This window comes from Bos indicus x Bos taurus, chromosome 19 (assembly GCF_003369695.1).
Source record: "Bos indicus x Bos taurus breed Angus x Brahman F1 hybrid chromosome 19, Bos_hybrid_MaternalHap_v2.0, whole genome shotgun sequence".
Classification (NCBI taxonomy): Eukaryota; Metazoa; Chordata; class Mammalia; order Artiodactyla; family Bovidae; genus Bos; species Bos indicus x Bos taurus.
In genome coordinates, this window is record NC_040094.1 from 24,850,901 (window position 1) to 24,874,899 (window position 23,999).

The following is a 23,999-nucleotide window of genomic DNA, read 5'->3' on the forward strand; positions in this document are numbered from 1 at the left end:
TGTCGAGTGGGAGGGGCCCTCCCCACGCCCTCCTGGACGGCGCTGCAGGTGACTCAGTCCCACCAAGTCCGGAGAAGCCCGAGTCTAAATCCACCCAGTGAGTGAGCAGGAGTCCTGGGCTCTGAGGGCTGCGGGACAGGCCTCCGCACTGTAGACACACGGCCTGGCTTCACCTCCAGGTGCTGACAGCCACTAGCTCCAGGAACCTCCTCCCAGGGCCCCCGCTTCTGTGTTGGTAAATAGGTGCTGAGGGTTTTCAGAGGAGACTGAAGGAGGGAGCGCTGTGCAAGGTCAAGCTCCTGCTGTGTAATATTATGATCAGGCAGGGGCTGCTGCAGGACACTCTTCTCTCCAGAGGGGCCTGCGTGTCCCAGTGTGTCCCAGCATCTCACACCCTTGTCGGAATTTATTCAAACAGTTTTGGGGACACCATGTACCCCAGCCCCTCAAAACCCACTTAAGTCAGAACGTGGCACCGTTGGACTGGGCCCTGCTCCCCAGAAGAGCACCTTCCAGACGCCTGCAGATGACGCCCTTTAATCCAGGCCCAGTGAAGGTGCCTGACCCTTGCGATGACACCTCTGTGAGATGGATGGGTGGATGTTAGAATCCTCATTTCGCAATTGAAGCTGTGGAAGCTGCAAGAGGCTCAGCTTCGTCAAGGGTCACTGGCAGTAAGACAACAGCAGAGTGAGGACCGGGCCACCTGCCTGTCAGCCGTGGGGCCTCCCACCAGGGAGGGGTGGAGCTGCTGTGGCATGAGGTCCAGCCTGCGGGTACCGACACCCCAAGATGCAGGTTTCCATCCCTCACCCCTCACCTGTTGGCTTTGAGAGAGCCTGGTGGAGATGTTTAAGCACCGGAATGGGTCTTGCCTGGTGGTACAGTGGATAAGAAGCCGCTTTGCAATGTAGGGGACATGGGTTTGATCCCTGGTCTGGGAAGATTCCATGTGCCATGGGGCAACTAAGCCCGTGTAACCAACCCCTGCTTGCTGCAACTAGGGAGAAAGCCTGTGCAAAGCAACGAAGACCCAGCGCAGCCAAAAAAAAAAAGCACCAGCATAGAAAAGCTGCTTACCTATAGCTTTTACCATATTCTGAGCACTCTTCCAAGGGCTCAACACATTCTCAACATTGAATCTTCACTACCAGAGTAGGTGCCGTTTTCATTCCCATTTTACAGATGGGAACACTGAGCTACACAGAGGTTTTGTGACTTGCCCAGGGTCATCAGGTCGTAAGTGGCAGTGTTGGGATTTGAACCCCCATGATCTGGCTTGGAACCCCTGTGATCTGGCTTGAGCCCATGCTGTTAACCTGCTGCCTTGCCCGAGGCTTCTGTGAGGCCTGAGTGTGTAAGGGCCGCGCCAGCTGCTGCTGCTGCTGTCACTAACTGCCAGCTAAGGCAGCTGCTCCTGATAAACTCCTCTGTTTGGCTCGTCTTCTGTGACCTTTGCTTTTCCATGGATCCTCTTTTCCTTGTTTCTGCAGGGGATCAAGCTTGAAGAGCAGAAGCCGGGACCCCAGAAGAACAAGGTGGGCTGGGCGGGTGTCAGAGACAGGGGACACAGCGGGCTTGCTGGGTTCTGCTATCTTACGCTGTCTACCTCAGATTTTCACCATGAGCCACTTAAGTGACCACACCATGTTGACTGGGGCATAGTGGGCAGCAAGGGGGGCCCTGGCTTGATGCCTTTGGGGCAGCTTCTGGGTGGACTGGGGTGGAGACAAAGCTTGAGGCTCAGCCTGGCTTCTCTGCACCCACTCCTGTGAATGGACCACATGCCGTGTGTAGGGGTATCGGGCTCTGCTCCAGGTTCCAGAGGCATCAACTCTCAGCTTCAACTTCCATTGCCCAGGCCCAGGGGTGCAGCTCATCACTTGGAGGTCAGCCCTCTTACCTGGAGGGGGCTGGATGGGACCAGAGGTTACCTTCCTGTCACAGCCTCCTAGGGTGAGCAACTGGGTTACCAGAAGTGTGGGCCTCAAGCGCTTTGCATACTGCGTCTTCAGCTGGCAGGGTTTGCACTCAGGTTCTGTCACTCTGGGAAAGAACTCAAGCCAGGTTCCAGAGCTGCCTCTAGGCTGTTTTTCTGTCCGGTGTTCTGCCCGTTGATCCTCCCAAGGCCCTGCTGCAGTCTGCCAGGCCCCCAGCCCACTACCTCCCCCATCTGGGAGAGGGGAATGCAAACAGTGGTCAAAACTGATGGGTGTTGCGGGGATGGATGGTGACATTGTCTGGTTTGTCTTGCAGGATGACTACATTCCGTACCCCAGCATCGACGAGGTAGGAGCCCCCTGGCTGCCTTCAGCTCTGGGTCCTGTCTCTGGGGTGCAGCTTGGGGAGCTGATGGTGATGATGTTGATGGTCCCTGTCCAGCCCCACGTGGGAGAGAACGCTGGCCCTGGAACTTGAGGGCCTGAGGTCTCTTCCCATTATCCCCTTTGTGACCTCAGCTTTTCCATGGGTAAATTAGAGGTATCTGCCACAGCTTTGCACCTCTGGTGCTCCAGGGTCGGTGAAACTGGAGATGTTGCAGGGCTTAGAGGAGGGGTTCATGTTACTGCTTTTGGCCTCAAAGATGGGATCCCCTCCTTGGAGTGGTTGGAAGGTTGAGGGACACCCCACCGGCACCCCTCCCCTCCTTCTGTAGACCCGGGACAGGCTGCAGTGCCAGACCCTCCCTCTGCCTCCAGGTTGTGGAGAAGGGAGGCCCATACCCCCTGATCGTCCTGCCCCAGTTTGGGGGCTACTGGATTGAAGACCCCGAGAACGTGAGCACACCGACCTCCCTGGGCAGCAGCATCTGTGAGGATGAGGAGGAGGACAGCCTCAGTCCCAGCACGTTTGGCTACAAGCTCGAGTGCAAGGGTGAAGCCAGGGCCTATCGCAGGCACTTCCTGGGGAAGGTAAGGCCCGGGGACCCAGGGCAGGGAAATAAATAGCTGCTGGAGGTGGGGGTGGGGGCAGGAGCCTGGCGTTCCTCTCCAGGCCCCCTTTCTCTCTGTCTCTCCTCTTCCGAGTCCTGCCCCTGTCCTTGCTGTCTGCCAGTGTCTTGACTGGCTCTGCCCCTTGGGCGGGGGTGGGGGGTGAGGGTGGGGCAGACGGAGCATCTGCAGAGCCAGGAAGGCTCGTGCGTGATGGGTCCAGGTTGGGAACACCCCCGACACATATTTTAGAAGGTGATGGAATGGGTAGTGTTTGGAGGTGAAGGAGAGTGGAAGGAAAAAAAAAATGTTCTCACACTTAGGAAGTCTGTTTCTATCAAAATAGTACAAGTCTCTTGTGTCCTCATTCTAGCAGGTCCCCCTTGGTACTTGTACCAGATGATGTGCTGTGAGCCTCTGATGGCTTAAAAGTGACGACTTTACATTTCCTTAAATATATTCTGCCCACCAGACTTGCCAGGTTCCGGAAGTCCCGAGGGCAGATTCCCGAAATCTCCAGCCTAAGGCAGTTTTGCAGTCTTAGGAGTTGTGTGTCAGCACCTCCTCGGGAATGTGTTAAAATGAAGATTCCAGGGCCCTACCCTGAGATAACTGGTCCTAACTAGATGGGCTACCTGAGCCAGGGAGAGACCCACTGTCTAGAGCACCAACTGGTTCCACCCTCCCAGCTTTATTCCTGCAAATAGTCTGAAATGGGGAGGATTGCCCCTGGGAGCGAGGCAGCAGACTAGGTATCTTGTGGTGAAGAACTTGTGCTTTGGTCAAGACAGATGTGGAACCCTGGATCTTTCACTTATTAGTGATGTGACCTTGGATGGTTAACGACTCTGAACGTGGTTTACCCATCTGTGAAATGGGCATGATGATGTTTTCTTCTGCATAAAGTTAAGAGTCAGGATTAAAGGAGTGAAGGGATATTGGGCTTTTAGCCCAGTGCCCGGCAGGTCCTGGGACTCCGGGCAGTTGGAACCCGTTACTGTGGCCCTTCTCCTCCTTCCCCTCATCTGCCCCTCCCCGCACCATCACCGGCAGAACCACAAGATTCCCTTTTGTCTCTTCCTTGTTGCTCTGGGGCTTCTGACTCCTGGTGAAGCAGGTGATTTGGGGGAACATGTCTGGAGGGTGCCCTCCTGGTGAAGGAGGTGATTTGGGGGAACATGTCTGGAGGGTCCTCCCCATCCTCGCTAATGTCTGATTTCTGTCTCTAGGATCATCTGAACTTCTACTGTACCGGCAGCAGCCTGGGAAACTTGCTCCTGTCCGTCAAGTGTGAGGAGGCCGAGGGTGTTGAGTACCTTCGGATCATTCTCAGGTGGGGCTTTGGCGCTGTTGGAGGCCACGCCTCTAGTGGCCGGTACCCAGAAATACCGGTCTGACCGGTCTGGTCTGGGTGTGCTGGGGAAATAAACCTGGCTGGAGTCTTGGGGATCTGTGTGAGTTGCCAGGCGGGGAGACCAGGTGTCTGTGCCAGCTGGCTGACTGCAGGAGTCAGCGTGGTGTCTGGTCTCAAGGTCACCTAGACCATACCCCCATGGGCTTCTCTTGTGGGGACTGGGACTCGGAGGAAGATGGTTCATCCTGCTGAGATGCAGCTCCAGACTGTCCTGGGAGAAGGTTTCCCAGAACACTGCCTCCAGCGTGCATCTGGCCGCAGAAAATAGGTCCCAAAGCATCTCTGTGTACCCTGGGTTCCCCAAAAAGGAATGGTGGTAACAACCGGAGCACTGATTCACAGCCAGGCTAGGGACCTCTCCCCAGATTATGACCTTCTCAAGGGCAGGAACTGGAATTGGTTTCTGTTGGGCTTACGTGTTTTTTAAGAACATCTTTTGCAATGATGACAGTGGGATGGTCCATGTTCTCCTCAGGCCTAGTGGTGAGAAACACAGAGGATTTTAATGCATGGCACCGTATGATTTTATTGATTTGCACAGGATGCTGTAGGAACACAGAGAGTCAATCTTAAATATCTCTGTCCCCATTGGGCTGGTGGAGAAGCGGGGAAAATCAGCAATGGTGCTTAGCAGTGTGCTGGGAACCTGTCAAGCTCCCAGTCCATATTTGTGAATCTAATTGGAAGTCCTTGATGGTATTTGGAAAAGAGCAATAGCATTTTTTCTCTGCCCAAGTTTTGAGATAAAAATGGGATGGAGAGTGACAACTAGCCTTGCAACGGGAAGGATAGGAGGAGGGGGGAGCTGGTACAAGGAAGTTGTCAGCACTTACCCAATTTTGATTTGCTCTTTCTTAAGAAAGGAACCAATTTTCTTTGCTGAGGTTCACCTGGCTAGAAATGATGTTTGCAAGGCAAGGAAGAGTCCATTAAATCACTAGCACTAATATTCTGAGAGAGTAATACCTGGATCCCCATATCCTAATAGGATTTCAAGTTGGTGAACCTCTGTGAAGAAAATTACTTCCTTTCTTAATAAAACTCAGACCCAGATGGGGTAGCATTTCTGAGTAAGAAGATAATTGAACACAAGGATCTAACCCTCTTTTTCTAATACCATATCCTATCTGAAATGCCACACCTGGACTTAAAGAGAGAGAAAGATGCTTGGCACACAGCATATTTTGATGATTTTTATATTCTTTGGTAATCTATGGGGTGATATTGAGAACTGACCTCAGTGCCTCTTCCTTAGAAAGCAGTGTAATGAGGGAACAGATGAAATGGAAATTGCTCAGTCGTGTCTGACTCTGCCATCTCAGGGACTATACTGTCCATGGAACTCTCCAGGCCAGAATACTGGAGTGGGTAGCCTTTCCCTTCTCTAGGGGATCTTCCCAACCCAGGGAAGATCTAACCCAGGTTTCCCGCATGTTGGAGATAATTCTGTGCTGTTTAGAAGTAAGGGTGAGCCCTGGAATATTCAGGGGTCTTTCCACATGGAACCACTTTTGTTGTTTTGGGTCAACAGCATTTGAAATCAATGCCTAGGGGAGAGACTTCCCTGGTGGTCCAGTGGCTAAGACTCCACCCTCCCAGTGCAGGGGGCCCGGGTTTCATCCCTGGTCAGGGAACTAGATCCCACATGCTGCAATGAAGATTTCGCATGCTGTAACTAAAAAAATCTCACATACGACAAGGAAGATCAAAGATCCCTCGTGCTACAACTAAGACCAGGCACAGCCAAATAAATAAATACTAAAAAGAAATGCATAGGATTCTTTTTTTAAAAAAAGGCCCTGGGGAGTTAAGCTCAAATGTGGGTTTCCCAGTAGAAATCCAGTGAGCAGGGTGGCAGAGAAAAGCCATTCACCAGCTAGGAGGTTGGGTAGCCACATGGTATACCGAAAGCCAGATGTAAAAAAAATTGGCCCCACGGCCTAGTAACTTCACCAGGCACAAAGAAGAAATTATGCAGAGATGAAATTCCCCTGCTGGCAGTGACTCTATCCCAGCTTCTTCCTCATTCCCTGTCAGCTTCTGGATTATTTAACTGATGTCTTAGAGCAACCAGCTCTCCAGCTAAAATCTGAGGATTCTAACAACATGTGTGTGCTGTGAGAGTTGCCAAGGAGAATCTCCTTACAATTCGGAGACAAGTAACAAGCCCGAGCGGAGAAGGCACTGGCGACCCACTCCAGTACTCTTGCCTGGAAAATCCCATGGACGGAGGAGCCTGGTGGGCTACAGTCCATGGGGTAGCTAAGAGTTGGACATGACTGAGCGACTTCACTTTTCACTTTCATGCATTGGAGAAGGAAATGGCAACCCACTCCAGTGTTATTGCCTGGAGAATCCCAGGGACAGGGGAGCCTGGTGGGCTGCCATCTATGGGGTCGCACAGAGTTGGACATGACTGAAGCGACTTAGCAGCAGCAGCAACAAGCCTGAGTAGATGTCACCTTTTTCAATGTGTGTGCTTGTTGAGTCGCTAAGTCATGTCCAACTCTTTTGTAACCCCATGGACTGCCCACTAGAGTCCTCTGTCTATGGAATTTTCCAGGCAAGAATACTGCAGTGGGTTGCCATTTTCTACTCCAGGGGATCTTCCTGACCCAGGGATCGAACCCGTGTCTCTCATGTCTCCAGCATTGGCAGGTGGATTCTTTACCACTGTGCAACCTGGGAAGCTCCACCTTTCTTAAGTTTGGATATAAAGAGAAGGAGAGGGGAAAAAAAAAAAAACCCAAACCCTAATAGTTTGGTGAAAGAAAAGATCCTGCATCTAAAAAAGCATAACTTAGCATTTAGAGTGGAGAAGGCGATGGCACCCCACTCCAGTACTCTCGCCTGGAAAATCCCATGGACGGAGGGGCCTGGTAGGCTGCAGTCCATGGGGTCGCTAAGAGTCAGACACGACTGAGCGACTTCACTTTCCCTTTTCACTTTCATGCATTGGAGAAGGAAATGGCGACCCACTCCGGTATTCTTGCCTGGAGAATCCCAGGGACAGAGGAGCCTAGTGGGCTGCCATCTATGGGGTCGCACAGAGTCGGACATGACTGAAGCGACTTAGCAGCAGCAGCAGCAGCAGTGTTTAGAGGATAGGAAAATATCCAAGCTTTGGAAAGGATTTATTATAGCAAGCCAAGTTAAATTCTGATATCCATTAACTTTGTATTTTTAGCAAACCTCTAGAAAAAATAAACTGTTTTAAAAACAAAAGATTAGGGACATCCCTGGCAGTCCAGTGGTTAAGACTTGGGGATCGAACCCACATCTCTTGCATCTCTTGCATTGGCAGGCAGATTCTTAACCACTGAGCCACCAGAGAAGCCCATTGTGTTCAACCCATGCTATTATATCCAAAATTTCATTTGAAGCAGATGCTTTTCTAGGAGGGCATATGTGACTAGATTTAACATGAGGTGAAAAACCTGACCAGATCAATAACAGTAGTGGAATAAATTGAAAAGTTCTCAAAGAATTCTCTCTCCAGAAGTTTCTAGATCTAGATGGTTTGCAGGTAGTTATTTGAAACTTGTAAAAAACAGATTTCATTTAGAACTTCAAAGATAAATAGGAATTTTTAAAGCTACCTAAAAATAGATTATCTATGAATGACAACCAGGCTGAGAGCAAGTTTCTTATCAGCCATGGGACAGTGGGACAGTAGCTTTAAAATGGTGGAAGAAAGCTGTTCAGACATTTAAAAAAATGAAAGGAGTACATTATTCACAGAATCTAACTGAAAGAATCACTAAAGGATATACTTCAGCTAGAAGAAAATAAAAACCAAAAGAAAAGATGCAACTAAAAAGTAAGAAGAAATAGATAAACTATGTTGATAAATTTAATTACGACTGGAAAAAAGAATTTTTTTAAAGAAAAAATTCTTTTTTTTTCCTAGAAAAAATTCTTGAATTAAATTTATAAACAGTTATACAAAAGACAGTGGGAAGGAAAGAGTTCAGTAGCTTTTGTGTCTTCTTCCTTCCTCAGGAGAGAAATAGCAAGTAAGTTTAGAGTTTGTTGGAAAAATATAAATAGGTGTATTGGAAGTTATAGAAATACAATATATAGCTCTTAAACTAGCAGAGGGATAAAAAGAATTTTAAAAAGTTTACCAAACTGAAGGCAGGGATGGAGAAAAAAGAAAAAACACAGGGTTATTAACAACACAAAGTGATAAAAACAATTCCAAGTATATGAGTAAGCACAAGTGCAAATAGTCTATGAAAATCTCGGGCTATGGGATTGAACTAAAATGCAGCTGTATTCTACTTGTAAGAGTCATGTCTAAAGAAGAATGACATGGGAAGATTTAAAATGAAGAAATAGAAAAAGATATTCTGGAAAAATACTAGCTAAGAAATCTGGCGTCGGAATAGTACTGTCGGAAAAAATAGAATTTCAAGGACAATGCATCAGTAGAGATAAAAGGAGCACTCTGGTAACTTGGGAATCCTTCCCTGCTCCTGATTTCCTTGCTTTGTGAAGGGAACACGTCTGGGTAGCACTCCTGGCTCTCTCCACCCTCTTGGTAGGTAAATGTGCAGTAAGAACTTGATGTAGGTAGCTGTATCCTTTTCGCTTTTCCTCTTGAAGCTGTCTGCCCTTGGGGCAATCCCTCTGCTCCCTGTATTGTAGCCTCACCTGAGCAGACCCCAGGAGAAGGGGTTTATCCCTGCCCCGCACTGTCTGTGACTGGTGGATAACTCTGGGGTTTAGTTTAAACATCCATTTCAGCTTCACGCTAAGCTACTGTGCTTCCTCTTCACCTTTATCAGTACCAAAGGAATCATTTTCATTTCCAACTGCCTTACTTTTTTTTTTTTTTGGCCATGCTGTGTGGCGTGTGGGATCTTAGATCTCTAACCCGAGCCCTTTGCAATGGGAGTGCGGAGTCTTAACCACTGAACTACCAGCAAAGTCCCCAGCTGCCTTACTTTTAATTTCTATTTTTTTTTTCTTCTGATTTTGTTCATAACTTGGGCCAGGAGAGACGCTCTTTACTGGACCCCTCAGAGGCCTTAGCCTACACGATGATCAAAAGAACAGTCCACCTGGAAAGTCTAACAGTCGTGAACTTGTACTTAGTAACATAGTCTTGAGGTTAAAAAGGCAAATGCTGATAGGAATGTGAGTAGACAAATCCTCAGCTACAGTTGGAGATTTCAGGAACACCTCTTAGATACCAATGGACCAAGCAGACACAAAAATTATGAGGATATAGATTTGAACAACACAGTTAACAAATTTGATCTTCTAACATACATTCCTGATACATTCCTGAACTCAACAAAAGAAAAAAAAAGACACATTCTTTTCAAGCTCACATGGACGTGAAAAAACAGTCCGTGAATCAAGTTAGCAAATTTCAAATAATAAATATCATATCTGGGGGCTTCTCTTGAGGCTCAGCTGGTAAAGAATCCGTTTGTGATGCAGGAGACGTGGGTTCGATCCCTAGATTGGGAATATCACCTAAAGCAGGGAATGGCTACGCACTCCAGTATTCTGGCCTAGAGAATCCCATAGACTGTATAGACCATGAGGTCGCAAAGAGTTGGACACGACCGAGTGACTTTCTAACTAATGTAATAGGTTATATGCCCAGAATATACAAAAATTAAATTAGAAGTCAGCAATTAAAATACTGAAAGATAAAACTCGTACATTTGGAATGGTAAAAAAAAATAAAAAACAAAGAAAACCCTTTTAAATAACTCATGTGCTGAAGGGGAAATCACAAAAGAACTGACAAAATATTTAGAACTAAGTGACAGTGAAAATACCACCTATCAGTGTGTGGGATGCAGCTAAAGTGGTACTTAGGGAGAGATGTATAGTTTTAAATGCATTTGTAAAAAAGAAGAAAGATTCAGTGTGTAAGCATGCAGGTTGGGATGTTAGAAAAAGAATGTTGTTGTTCAGTTGCTAAGTTGTATCCCACTCTTTGCGATCCCATCGACTGCAGCATGCCAGGCTCCCCTTATCCTCCGCTATCTATAGAATTGGTAATGCTATCTATTTCATCCTCTGCCTCCCCTTTCTCCTTTTGCCTTCAATCTTTCCCAGCATCAGGGTCTTTTCCAATGAGTCAGCTCTTGGCATCAGATGCCAAAAATATTGGAGCTTTAGATTCAGCATCAGTCCCTCTAATGAAAATTCAGAGTTGACTTCCTTTAGGATTAACTGGTTTGATCTCTTTGCTGTCCAAGCGACTCTCAAGAGTCATCTCCAGCTCCACAGTTTGAAAGCAACAGTTATTTGGTGCTCAGCCTTCTGTATGGTCCAACTGTCACATCCATACATGACAACTGGAAAAAACCACCATAGCTTTGACTCTACGGACCTTTGTCAGCAAAGCGTTGTCTTTGCTTTTTAATACACTATCTAGGTTTGTCATAGCTTTAGGCAAAGCAGAAACCAAAGAAAATAGAAGGAAAGAAAAAAGGCAAGCATAAGCTAGTGAAGTAGAAGGCAAAAAAAAAAAAAGAATAGAGATAGTAAACAAATTAAAAGCTATCTCTTTGAAAAGATTAATAAACTAAACCCCCAGCAAGGGCTGATAATGAAAACAGAAAAGATACCAGCAGAAACTATTTCTGCAATGAAGGAAGGGATACAACCACAAATAGAAATGAAGTCTTAAGAGAACACCGAAAACAACTTTATATTAATGCATTTGATGGATAATTTTATAGAATAAAACATAGATTACCAAAATTGACTTGGTGAAGAGTAGACAACCTTAACATTCACCTTTAAAGAACCTAACTGGTAGCCAACAGTATCCTCCAAATGAAAAAGAGCAGGCCCAGAGATTTCACAGACAGAGTTTAGCAAATCTTTACGGGACAGAAAATTCCTATGGTATACAAACTATTTCAAAGGATGAGATGCTTCCTATTTTTTGAGGTTGATATTAAAACTGGACAAGGGAAGCACAAGAAAATAAAATAGGCCAGTATTGCTACTGAATATAGGTATGAAACTCTAAATGAAATATCAACAAGTTAAATTCAGGAGGATTTAAAAAAAAATAATACAGCATAAGCAAGTGGAGTTTTACCCAGGAAATGAAAAGATAGCTCAACAGAAATGTAATCCACCAGGTTAACAGATTAAAAACCATATGATGATCTGAGCAGATGCAGAAAAGCATTCGGTGGAATTCAACACTTTCATAATGTGCTGAATGAATCAGGGGAATGGGCTAAATTTAGAATCTTATGGTGAATCTCTTTATAAAGCAACTCGCATCCCATTTATATTTTGAGTAAGTCCAGATTTTCAAATATTAGGTTTTCTTTTCCTAAGGTTTAATTGCATGTCAGACCCGAATATATCCAGAAGCTCTGCCCACTTCTTCTGGAGAACACAAAAAACCCAGCAAGAAGCAAAAAAATAATGTTGAGTTTGAAGGTGACTATTTGCATTTCCTGGGTTTCAGTTGCAGTCAGCTGTACCCAGCAGGTTCTTTGAGTATCCATTTCCCATGGGGTCCCTAAGTAGGATTCTGTTTTCGCATTTTAGTCAGGGGCACCCAATGCCTGGGTCGGGTGGCATGAGGCAGGTCTGACCCAGGGGTGACATGAATCAGATACCTGCTTTGTGGCTTGTTCTGACCTCAGCCACCTTCCTCATTGACTCCATTTCTGTGGACTCCCCTTTCTCATCCTCATCCATGTCGTGAAAGGTGATCTTCACCTCTTCTCATCTTTTGAACGTGTGTAGGTCCAAAGTGAAGACGGTGCACGAGCGGATTCCCTTGGCCGGACTGAGCAAGTTGCCCAGTGTCCCTCAGATCGCAAAGGTAAAAGCTGGCACCAAGAGGAGGTGGCTTCCTCTTTTAGGCCGGGTCTTGGGGGTACAGGCTTGTCCTGGGTAGGCTCTGCCCTTGGGAAGGAGGAGCCACTGTCCTCTTGGACCCTTGACTGTATGCATGGGGTGGGGGAGCTGTTGGTGGATACCCCCAAATCCCTACTCCACCTCATCCTCGCTGCTGAGGCTGCTCAGGGAACAGGCTGCTCTTATCCCAGGTTCTTACACCAAGTTCGCAGCTAGTTCAGGAGACCAGAGAAATGGAGAGACAGGCCTGGATATGGAGAGTATGGTGGGGCTTCAGAGGAGGATGGAGGGGAGGGGGCAGCTGGGAGCCTTACAGTAGAGGATGGTTGGGGTTGAGGGATGGTCAGGCTGTTGATCCAGACAGAGAAGCCCTTCAGGTAAGGAGCCATCAGTGGATGGAGGGGCCCGGGTCCCTTCTCTGGGATGCTGGGAACTGAGTCAGAAACGTGGGGCAAGAAGGATGATCAGCTGCGTTGGGTTGGACCCACACTCCGGGAGCGGGAAGGCCAGGCAGAGCTGTGCTGGATACCTTTGATGGCCTCACTTCAGTGGGAAACACCAGGAAGGTCTCTTGACTTTCCTGACCACATGTGAGTGACCAGCAGTGCCCAGCATCTGACCCCAGACCCCTGGGCCCTGCAGATCTTGGCCTCATGCTCTTTCCCTTGGTGGGCAGGGCAGCCCAGGTGTGCTCCGTGGACATGGCCCCTGAGCTGTGTGTTTCTCTCTCCCCGCTCAGGCTTTCTGTGACGACGCAGTGGGGCTGAAATTCAACCCCGTCCTGTACCCCAAGGTGAGGACCTTTTCCTTCCCCCTGACTCAGGCCGCTGCCGCTTGGCTTGGATTTGCATGCCTGTGGCTCTGTGGGAAGTTCTATGCATCTTGGGGGTTTTTGTGGGGTCTCCATGACAAATCTCCATGTCTTCCCCTCTCCCTGCCCACCCCTTCACAAACTGATCTGCTGGAAACCCATCCTCATTCACGCCTGGGTCTCTGGCCCCCATGAATGGGGACAGCAGACGGGTAGCAGTTTCTCCATCTCACCCTGATTGAACCTCCCCAAGGCTGGTGCTGAGCTGGGGAGTGATTCTGCCTCTATGTGGGGGGCTGCTGCAGACCTGGTCAGCCATGAGCATGGAGTCGGGGAGCAAGCAGAAGGCAGAACCCCACTAAGAAATACAAGGCCAGACCTCGGCTCCCCGTTGCTGACATTACTGCAGTTCTGAGGCCTCACAAGCTAGGCCTTTTCCGCCGGGCTCTAGTTAATCGACTCGGCTGGTCCTCTGTTAACAGCTTCTTTAGGATTGGCCTGATCTTGACCCCAGTTCTGATGTGGGGGTGTGGGTGAGGAGAAAAACAGTACTCACAAAATGAACTCATAAGCCCATTCAAGAACAACTCGGCGTGAAAGGATCTAAATCACGCATGGACAGTGAATCACTTTAAATCGGTCATTGAGGGGTTTCCTTGGTGGTCCGGTGGTTAAGACTTCAAGTTCCCAATGCAGGGGGCATAGGTTTGATCCGTGGTTAGGGAACTAAGATCGCTCATGCCGCACAGCACTGCCAAAAAATAAAAATACAATTTTTGTTTTAAATGAAAAAATAGTTGGCCATAGGAAGAGACCCAGGGCATTGGCCACTGCTTTGGGCGCCCGCAGGGTGTAGGCAGAGATCGTGCAAAGTGGTTGGTGCTCCTGAGCGTCCACTGTGGGCCAGCTGAGGCTGGCTGCGGCTGGTCAGTCCATTTCCTGAGTCCCGGTTATGACAACCAGGAACCAGGAGGTGAAACGTCTGGTGGGAGTGTGTGTGAAGAGGGACCCTGTCCTGTCTGGGACACCCCAAACCCCTAGAATCAACACCTCAGATTTTCACGATTGTGCTTGACACTCTATTTGTCCCCACACGGTGGCAGAGTTAATGGCAGAATCTTCTCCCATGTGGAGAATGTGCCAGAGTCCTTCTCCTCTAAGACAGCTCTTTCACCCCATCCGAGCATGCAAGGCACTTCCCAGTAATATGCTGCGCTCCATCAAACATTTTCTATCACTCAGACTGCCCTCCCTTTTGTAATTAAAGCTGAATTACTGAGGTTTAACCAAACATCAAAACCCCATCATAAAACCCTAACTTAACTACGAATTTGGCAATTTTCGTTGTCAAATCATAGCCACGGATGACTCTCATTTTTGTAGTGTTCTCTCTGTAGCTTGTAAAGCCTCCAGTTCTGGGAATAATGGAAGAGCAGCTGTATTTTCACGTTTTCTAGATTGGAAGGATTGCTTCGTCCGGCTGGGATGTTCATCTGGCTGAGATGTGTGCATGTTTTTACAGTTCACAGAGTTTAGAATGTTCCTTGGAGGCTATCCATGGCTCAGTGCCTCTTCCCGGGCAGGGCAACTGCTCCGAGCCTTTGACTCATCCCAGACGGGAGTCGGGGGGCGCCCTCTGGGGTCAGGCAGTGCTGATCTTCCAGGTGAAGCTGAGACGTGTCCATTTCATCAGGCAGCTGAGAGCCACAGAGAGAGATGTCAGGTGTGACAGCTGACATGGGTCACGTACTAAGGCCAACAAGTTGTGTCTGGTTTGTTCTTCCCGTAGCATCTCATGTGGTCGAATCCTTCCTTTTTATTGCAGAGAATAGCCACTAAGTCTTCTCTTTCCTAACAATCTGGTCCAGCTCTGATCTTTCTAGAGGGTTTACCTAGATGTTGATGATAATAGCCGCTGAGTGCTCTGCACTTCGTGTGCCCCGTTTCCCTGAATCTTCACAGCCACATGTCTTCATTGAACAGATGAGGAAACTGAAGCCCAAGGAAGTTAAGTGGTTTAATCAAAGCTGCACAGGTAAAGCAGTGGCCTGAAAATTAGAGATTAGTGTTTCTGACCGACTCTTTGAAACACAAGAGACAATTAGATGGAACCAATGGTCAGGGTTTTTTGTTTGTTTTTTCTTTGCATATTGAATTAGGGTATGTTCCTCCTTAGAGATCTCTCATTTTATGGATAAGGGGGATTGAAGTCTGGACGGGAGCAGCGCCTTGCTGAAAATCTCTCTGCTGGACTTCCCTGGTGGTCCAGTGATTAAGGATCTGCCTGCCAGTGCAGGAGACATGGGTTCGATCCCTGATGCAGGAAGATCCCATGCGCTGTAGAGCAGCTAAGCTTGTGTGCCACAGCTACTAAAGACTGTATGCTCTGGAGCCCATGCTCCGCAATAAGAGAAGCTGCTGCAATGAGAAGCCCATGCACTGCAGTTAAGAGTAGCCCCGCTTGCCTCAACTAGAGAATGCCCGTGCACAGCTGCGAAGATCCAGCACAGCCAAATAAAAAAAAGTTTGCTGATTAGAGGTGAAATTAGAGCTAGCATCATCCTTGATGACTATGGTTTTGGGGTTCCAGCTTCACTTTTACTCCCCAGATAAAAACACTGGGGTCAAGTCAGTTCCCTGTGTTCTGCAGGACTCTCTCTGTGCACAGGCATTGGCTGATAGATCTAGATGGAAATGGAATGGGTGACCCAGAGGTTTCATCACTGGGGGAAGCCCAGGGGCTGGGAGCTAGTTGAGACCTTCGGAGCTGCATCCTGACTGTGTACTTGACTTCATCTCTTCTCTTTCTCCACGTGTGAACATCTCATATCAACCGGGGCCCGTCCTCCACTGAAATGGGTACTTCCCCTTCCACCTGCCTCCTCACTCTGCCTCCAGGTTAGTAATCTGATTTCTTCTATTTCCTCGTATTCCAGGCCTCCCAAATGATTGTGTCCTACGACGAGCATGACGTCAACAACACATTCAAATTCGGGGTCATTTACCAGAAAGCCAGGCAGGTAAGCATCATGAATCCATATCCCTCGAGCCTGTGTTTTCTCCCTGGGGATGCTTGTTTTCCCATTCCCCACACACAAGAGCTCCTGGATTATGTTCTTAAACATTGTGAGTACAACCATCCTGTCCACATAAGAATTAGACTGGAGGTGGCAGAGTCTTCAAGGTAGGCTGGTGCTCTCAAAAAGGCTTGCGCATCCTTGAAACAGCGATATAGTTTTTCATTTATGAATTCTAGTTTTTCCTGGCTTACTTCTGCTTGTGTTTAACAATGGGCTGTTGGTCACAAGAAAAATCAGACAGGGTGGAGGGGAATGGATTAGTGAAGGCTGCTTTCTTTCTGCCCACCACTCTCGCTGCTGGGAATTTGCTTTTGCTCCCCAGATGTGAGTAGTGTCCTGGCATTGAGTGTGTGCTCTCTGCCCAGGTCTTTGTTCATTGGTGTCATGTTGGTGGCTTCCAATAAGCCACGATGAAAGTATTCACAACATGGAAATGGGCAAACACCAGAGCTTCTGTTTTTCCTCTCTTTAGAGAGCAAGTTGTTAAAAATGTTTACCAGTACACACTGCTCATCCTTCTCTGTCTCTTGGGGTGCTTCATGTGCTGCTTTGGAATCAGTTGACCAGAATGGTGTTTCTCAAAGTGTGTTCCATGAGACCCTCATTGAGCAGAATGGTATTTCTCAAAATGTGATCCGTTAGACCTTAGTTGACCAGAATGGTGTTTCTCAAAGTATGTTCCATGAGACACTAGTCTGGTGAGGTACTCTATGAACAAATGAGTTCCAAGGGGAGTGATCAGTTGTGTGGGAACACTTTAAAGGTTCTGAGAGTTATAACTTTGTTGAACTCAGTATTTCCCATACTCATTTGACCACAAACTTCCCATCTTTACTACCATGAACATTTATTAACATGCTGAGAAGTGGTCAGGATGTTAATACCACTATTTCCTCATCTGTGTTGGATGGGAGAAGGTTCCACATCCATTTCGTCTTCGTATCATCCAAGAGCCTAGCACGGTGACTTTATAGAAATACATTCAATTCTTTGTTATCTGAATGAATGAATGAATAAAGGTTTGGCCCTCCTTATGATAGGTCAAGAGTATTTTTCAGTATTACCTCTGTCATCTCTTTTGCATGACAACATCTTTCTCAGCTGGATGATAGCTGACTTCCTTGTCTGAAGATATTAGACCACAAGAGGCATGCGTTTGCTTAAAAACACTCTAATTAATGAAGGCTTGAGGAGCTGAAAGACCAACACAGATGAATCTTATAATGTAAGGGAATTATTCAAGTAGCTGCTCTAATTATTTTCATATATTGCATTTTTATTTTGTACAGCTCTGATAATACAGTCCCACTAATTAAAGTTCTTTGCTTGTGAAATTTACCAAAGCAGATCTCATAAGGTGATTACAGTCCAATGTTCCAGCAGAATTATAATTACTGAACATTAACCATCTACCTCAGAGAAGGAATCTGAGGGAGTCTGCATGTTGTTCGCGTACCTGACGACTGAGGCAAGGAGTGGGCGCAAGGGCAGATAAAAGTCTCTTCTTAAAAAACATGGATTGTTGTTTTGCAAACCTACATTAGGAGGGATTAATATGAACATTTGTTGTGTGAAAGCCCTATGCTGGCCCTAGGATATAAATAAGCCCCATCTGACTCTCTGTTTGTCAGGCACTTTGCTAAGCACTGTGGCGGATACAGCAATAACTAGGAACCCCCTCCCTGAGTGCATGATCAAGCTCAAGGCCAGTACAAAAATAAAGACAGTAATCCCAGACAGAGTTGAATCCTGGAGAGAGGTACATACCCCAGAGCATAAGCTAGATTGTTTTTTTTTCAGGAGAAGATGTACATTGCCTGGAAGTGGTTATTCTACTGAACCCTAGCTTCCTGACCTGAGGCAGACAGCATATTGGGCTTGAGTTGTGATAGATCAGGCATTGGGAAACATTTTCTGCAAAGGGCCAGACAGTAAATACTTTAGACTTCTTGGGCGATACTGTTTGTGTTGCAGGTATTCAACCCTACCTCTGTAGTACAGAAGGAGCCACAGACAATATTAAATTAATTGGCCTGGCCGTGTTCCAGTAAAACTTTATTTATAAAACAGGCAGCAGGCCAGACTTGGCACCTCGGGACATAGTCTGCTGGCCCCTGCTAGAGAGCATTGTTTCTCAAACTTTAGACATTTACAAACCATATCCAAGATCATATCAGTCTACTCTTCTGTTTTTTTAATTGCACCTATACCGTACTTCCCAGGTGGCTCAGTGGTAAAGAATTCTCCTACCAGTGCAGGAGACGTGGGTTCAATCCCTGGGTCGGGAAGATCCCCTGGAGAAGGAAACGGCAACCCGCTCCAATATTCTTGCCTTTGGAATCCCATGCACAGAGGAGCCTGGCGGGCTACAGTCCATGGGTTCACAAAAGAGCTGGACTTAGCAACTCAACAACAACCACAGTCTGTGTAACCATTCACCCACTGAGGGGCAGACAGCTGGGCTGTTTTTAGTCTGGGGCTATTATGAATAAAGCCACTGCGAACATTTATATACAGTTCTTTATGTGAGCAGAAGTTTTCATTTCTCCGGGATAAATATTTAGGAAGACAATTGCCTGGGTGTGTGGTGATTATATGTTTAGTTTTATAAGAAACTACCAAGCTGTTTTCTAGCACGGTTGTTCCGTTTTACATTCCTACCAGCAATGTGTGAGTGATCCATTTTCTCTACCTCCTTGCCAGCATTTGGTACTGCTACTATTTCGCATTTTAGCCAGTAGATGTGTGGTGAGATCTCATTATGGTTTTAATTTGCACCTCTCTAATGGCTAACGATGGGGCTTCCCTGATGGCTTAGTGGGTAAGGAATCTGCCTGCAGTGCTGGAGACACGGGTTTGATCTCTGGGTCGGGAGGATCCCCTGGAGGAGGAAATGGCGACTGACTCCAGTATTCTTGCCTGGGAAGTCCTGTGGACAGAGGAGCCTGGAGAGGTACAGTCTGTGGGGTCGCAAAGCGCTGGACACACTGAGCGACTAAGCACATTCACAAGCACAATGGCTAATAACAGTGAACATCTTTTCTCATTTGAACATCATATGTGCCATCTGTGTATCCTCTTGAGTGAAATGACTATTCATGTCCTTTGACCATTTCCTAATTGGATTTTTTTTTTTACTGTTAAAATGTTTAAATAACAGCTTTATTGAGGTATAACTGACATACCATACAATTCACAACAGCATGTGACTTATATCTCAATACAGTGCACAGTTCAGTGGTTTGTAGTATATTCACAGAATTGTGCAGTTATTACCACTAACTACAGAAAAGTTTCATCACGCCTAAAAGAAACTCCATACCTAATAGTCACTCCCATCATCCCCATTCTCTGTAGCTCCTGTCAGCCACGTATCTATTTCTACTATCTCTGTGGATTTGCTGGATATTTCACATAAATGGAATCATAATATGTGGCTTTTGATGTCAGTTCTTTTACTTAGCATAATGCTTTCAAGGTTCATTCATGTTGTGCAATGAATCAGTACTTTATTCTTTTTTCATGGCTGAATTATATCCCACTGTATGGATATACCACATTTTAGCTTCCCTGGTGGCTCAGATGGTTAAGACTCTGCAATGCAGAGAGACACGGATTTGATCCCTGGGTTGGGAAGATCCCCCTGGAGAAGGAAATGCCTACCTACTCCAGTTTTCTTGCCTGAAGAATACCATGGCCAGGGGAGCCTGGAAGGCTGCAGTCCATGGGGTCGAAAAGAATCAGACACAGCCGAGTGACTATCACTTTCACCACATTTTGTTTATCTGTTTATCAGTTGATGGACATTGGGGTTGTCTCCACTCTGGGACTATTATGAATAATAATATTATTAACATTTGTATACAAGTTGTTTTTTTGTTTGTATTAACTGTTGTTTTTGTGTCTCTTGGGTGTATTCTTAGGAGTGGAATTTCTGGTCATATGGTAACTCCATGTTTAGCTTTTTAAGTAACTGCCAGACTATTTTCCAAAGAAATGGCACCATTTTACATTCCTACCAGTGATGTATGAGGGTTTTGATTTTTCCATATCCTCACCAACACTTCTTGTTGTCTTTCTTTTTGATTATAGTGTGAAGTGCTGTCTCACTGTGGTTTTGGTTACTATTGAGTTTTGAGAGTTCTTTATATATTTTCAATATAAATCCTTTGTCAGAAGTCCTATTATGAATTTTTCAGTTTTGGATTGGTTATCAAGTCTAAGAACACTTTCCTTTAGCTTTGTCCTTTTATTTTTTCCTTTGAGACTCAATTTATTTTCTGTACCTACAACACAGTGTTGTTGTAAAGACACAATGATGAAATTATTTTGGAAACTCTCAAGTACTTTAAAAAGTCACGTATTAATATTATCATATAGTGTGCAGTGAAATTATGGCTAGCTAGATTGGAAGTTATGTATCCATAGGCTTGGGAAAATGTATTATCCATTAAACTTTGGAAGCTTTTAAAAAATCAAGGTATCTGAATACTGGTCATGCCTTTTTCTTTTTAAAGTGATCAGTGAGCAGTAGCTCTTGTTCAAATAGAAATCTTCCTTAATCACCCCCAAAATCCAGCTCTGCTGAGTGAGTCCCGTTAGTCCTTCCTCCTGAGGATGACAGAGCCACTGAGTGTGACTGTGCAGAATGGGGAAAGGGAGAAAGGGACCAGGTATCCAGACAACCACATTCCCTCCCTTGGTGGCACCAGTAAGCCTTTTTCTTTTTTCCTTAACTCTTGTCCCTGATCCTGTTTCTCTTTCAGACCCTGGAGGAGGAGCTGTTTGGGAACAATGAAGAGAGCCCAGCTTTCAAAGAGTTCTTGGAACTATTAGGGGACACAATCACGCTGCAGGACTTTAAAGGGTGAGTTTTAGCCAAGTGATGGTTCTGGCCACATTGATGAAGCCCTAGAGGAGGGGTGAGAGCTAACAGCTGATTTTCAGCAGGGAGGGGGCATGTGAGAGTTAACAACACACACAAGGAACATGGGATTACTTTTCAGTAAGTGCTCAACATTCATTGATTGCGTCTCTAAGGAATTTGTGGGACAGGTGGTGGTGGTGGTTTAGTTGCTAAGTCATGTCCGACTCTTGTGACCCCATGGACTGTGAGCACCAGGCTCCTCTGTCCTTGGGATTCTCCAAGCAAGAATACTGGAGTGGGTTGCCATTTCCTTCTTCATGTGGTACAGGGGAGAATCCCGAACGGCAGATGACCTGAATCAAGGCATTGACTTTTGCCCTTGGGATGCATGATGAAATCATTCCACTTGAGACTTGCCTTCCTAATTACAGTGGGCTCAAACTGAGAGTAAATGAATCCACCTTCCGTTCCAGATGAGCAGGTCATTCACCTGCTAGGCATTTTGGAAAGAGAGTCCTGTGTAGTTTATGGAGGCGGGGGGATGGGGGGTGGGAAGTGACCATTTTAGATAAAACACAAAAAAATTGGATAATAGAGTTGGTGCAAATACCATAATCCTCTGGCAGGAATCTATGCAACAGCCTGTGGTTCTGTAAGTGGACAGAGAGAATATTGGGTGATTGCTTTGAAAGCTCAGCCCTTTATTTCCTTTGACAAAGGCAACACTTGGGGAGGGCCTTCAGACCTGGCCAACCTATTCTTTGCTTGTGGCTGGAGCATGACTAAACCCTCAGATTTCTCCACCTCATCAGCCACCTTAACAGGATTTCCTAACGTGTGAATGCACCTAGCTCCGTGCCTGGCATGGCATAGGTGTTCAGTAATCACTTCCTCCTTCTGCTCCCTTCTCTCCTCTTCTTTCTCCTTTTCCCTTTTCCCCTCTTCCTCTCCCTTCAAGGTCATCACTGCTGTCTAGAGTCAGTCACACATGGGTCAAAATCTCATCCCTGCCACTTATTAGCTCTGTGACTTTGAACAAGAGGTTAAGAGGACTTAATCTCTGCAAACCTCGGTTTCCTTGTCTATAAAAAGGGAGATAAAGATAGCACTGACCATACAGGCTTGTTGAAGAATTAACATAGATAATGCCCAGGAAGCACTTAAGCCAGTTTCATGCACAGAGTAAGCACTGGATGTCATTATTACTGTTCTTATTATACCACTTTCCATTGGCTCTAAGATGCCATCCTTACAAGATATATCCTGGTATTACCCTGCTGGTCCAGTGGTTAAGATTCTGAGCTTTCACTCCAGGGGGCAAGGGTTGGGGAACTAACATCCTGTATGCTTCAGGGAAAGTGAAAGTCACTCAGTTGTGTCCAGCTCTTTGCGACCTCATGGAGTGTACAGTCAATGGAATTCTCCAGGCCAGAATACTGGAGTGGGTAGCCTTTCCTTTCTCCACGGGATCTTCCCAACCCAGAGATCGAACCCAGGTCTCCCGCATTGCAGGTGCATTCTTTACCAGCTGAACCACAGGGGAAGCCCTTGTGCTTCACAGAGGCTGCACAGAGTGGCCCCCAGAATAAATAAAACATCAAAAATAAAATATAAGATATATCTTGATTTCAGAGATGTTAAAATGTCAGAAAGTGTTAACATCTTAACAGTTGATGAGATAAAGTATATTAAAATCACAAAGGACGCTGGCGATCATATAACCCTTTCCCTTTATTTTCTGAGGCCTGGAGAAATTAAGTGATGTGCCCAAGGGTGTGTGCTGACTTTGTGGCAGAAGCTGGTCTAGAACCTGTGGAGCTCCTAGCTCCCAGCCTCCTGTGCGTTCCTCCATGTGGGGCTGAGCACATTTCTGGCTTGAATTGCAATGTATGGGGGTTGGCGAGGACTTAATGTCCAGGGTCTATTTTATTTCATTTTCTTAAAGGAACCTGTATCCCACTCCCCTTGCTGAAGAATATGATCACGACCAGCAGCCATGTTTCTATAAAGGAAGAAGGTGCAACTCCTAGAAGCCCACCCAGTTCCTTAGTACTTTTCTTTCCTGCCTGTGAGGAGGTAGCCAGAGAAGGAAGCCCCTTGGATATCTCCCAGCTGGGTGTTGCCATGGCGGGGAAGAGGGGCCTCCACTTCTGGGACTGACTGGGTAGAAGTCAGGCGTCTGTCCCCTCTTCTTGCTGACTCTGGATACTCTAGGCGGGGCTCACCACCATCAGGATGGCTGACTGCCCTTGCTCAGGGCTGTGGACCTGCCCTTGCAGAGAGAAGGGCTTATGTCCAGGCTTGGGGGCCCCTAGCAGCTGGGACAGCATTTGTCTGAAACTGTGGCTGGACCTCCATCTTCCCATGGTGTGGAAGGGACACAGCCGAAGCTAGGAATGGAGGGTCTGCCTTTGTCTTCTAAATAATCATTTATGGTTGGAACACCAGGGCTCATCTGCTCAGATGAGGGTTATCTGCTTTCCCCACATGGTAATCTCTCTGCCCTCAGCTCTTCCATATCTTCCCATTCATTCTCCTGCCCCTATGTCCTTAGGGAAGGTCGTGCCAACTCGCCCACTTCCCTTTTCTCTCTCTCTCCCTGCCGCCACCTGCCTGTTTCCCTGACAGTTTCCGAGGAGGCCTGGACGTGACCCACGGACAGACGGGTGTGGAATCAGTGTACACAATATTCCGGGACAGGGAGATCATGTTCCATGTCTCTACAAAGCTGCCGTTTACCGAGGGAGACACCCAGCAGGTAACTGTGTTCAGAATGGCTTTGGGAGCCTGGGGCGTGCGAGGTGAAAACCTGGATTCAGGCTGGTGTCCCCCAGGGCCCGAGGCCCCTCTCCCCATTTTCATAATCCAGAGGCCTGTTTATTCAACTTTGTTTCTCTTATCAAAGCCTGTCCTACTGCACGGTCACACCAAGGCTGCAGGTTAGCAGCCTGCGTGGGAGGCGGGACTGAGTTCTTGGATACCCCTCTGTCAGAGCGAGGCCGCAGGTCAGCAGCCTGCGTGGGAGGCGGGACCGAGTTCT

General features: G+C 46.8%; 1 protein-coding gene across 6 annotated transcripts in view; it reads left to right on the forward strand.

Annotated features, from left to right (window-relative positions):
• RAP1GAP2 (RAP1 GTPase activating protein 2) overlaps positions 1-23,999 on the forward strand; it is a 217,756-nt gene that overhangs the window by 159,055 nt on the left and 34,702 nt on the right. For 4 of the 6 annotated variants that reach the window (XR_003506667.1, XM_027516682.1, XM_027516687.1 and 1 more), the window contains 9 exons: positions 1,494-1,538; positions 2,257-2,289; positions 2,700-2,912; positions 4,160-4,263; positions 12,088-12,166; positions 12,941-12,994; positions 15,949-16,032; positions 20,859-20,959; positions 23,588-23,717. Coding sequence is in view for 5 of the 6 variants with exons in the window: in XM_027516682.1 (XP_027372483.1) it covers positions 1,494-1,538; positions 2,257-2,289; positions 2,700-2,912; positions 4,160-4,263; positions 12,088-12,166; positions 12,941-12,994; positions 15,949-16,032; positions 20,859-20,959; positions 23,588-23,717 (843 nt within the window). In the remaining variant the exon portion in view is untranslated. The remainder of the gene's footprint in view (positions 1-1,493; positions 1,539-2,256; positions 2,290-2,699; positions 2,913-4,159; positions 4,264-12,087; positions 12,167-12,940; positions 12,995-15,948; positions 16,033-20,858; positions 20,960-23,587; positions 23,718-23,999) is intronic. The other 2 variants (XM_027516683.1, XM_027516686.1) reach the window with 1 other exon arrangement.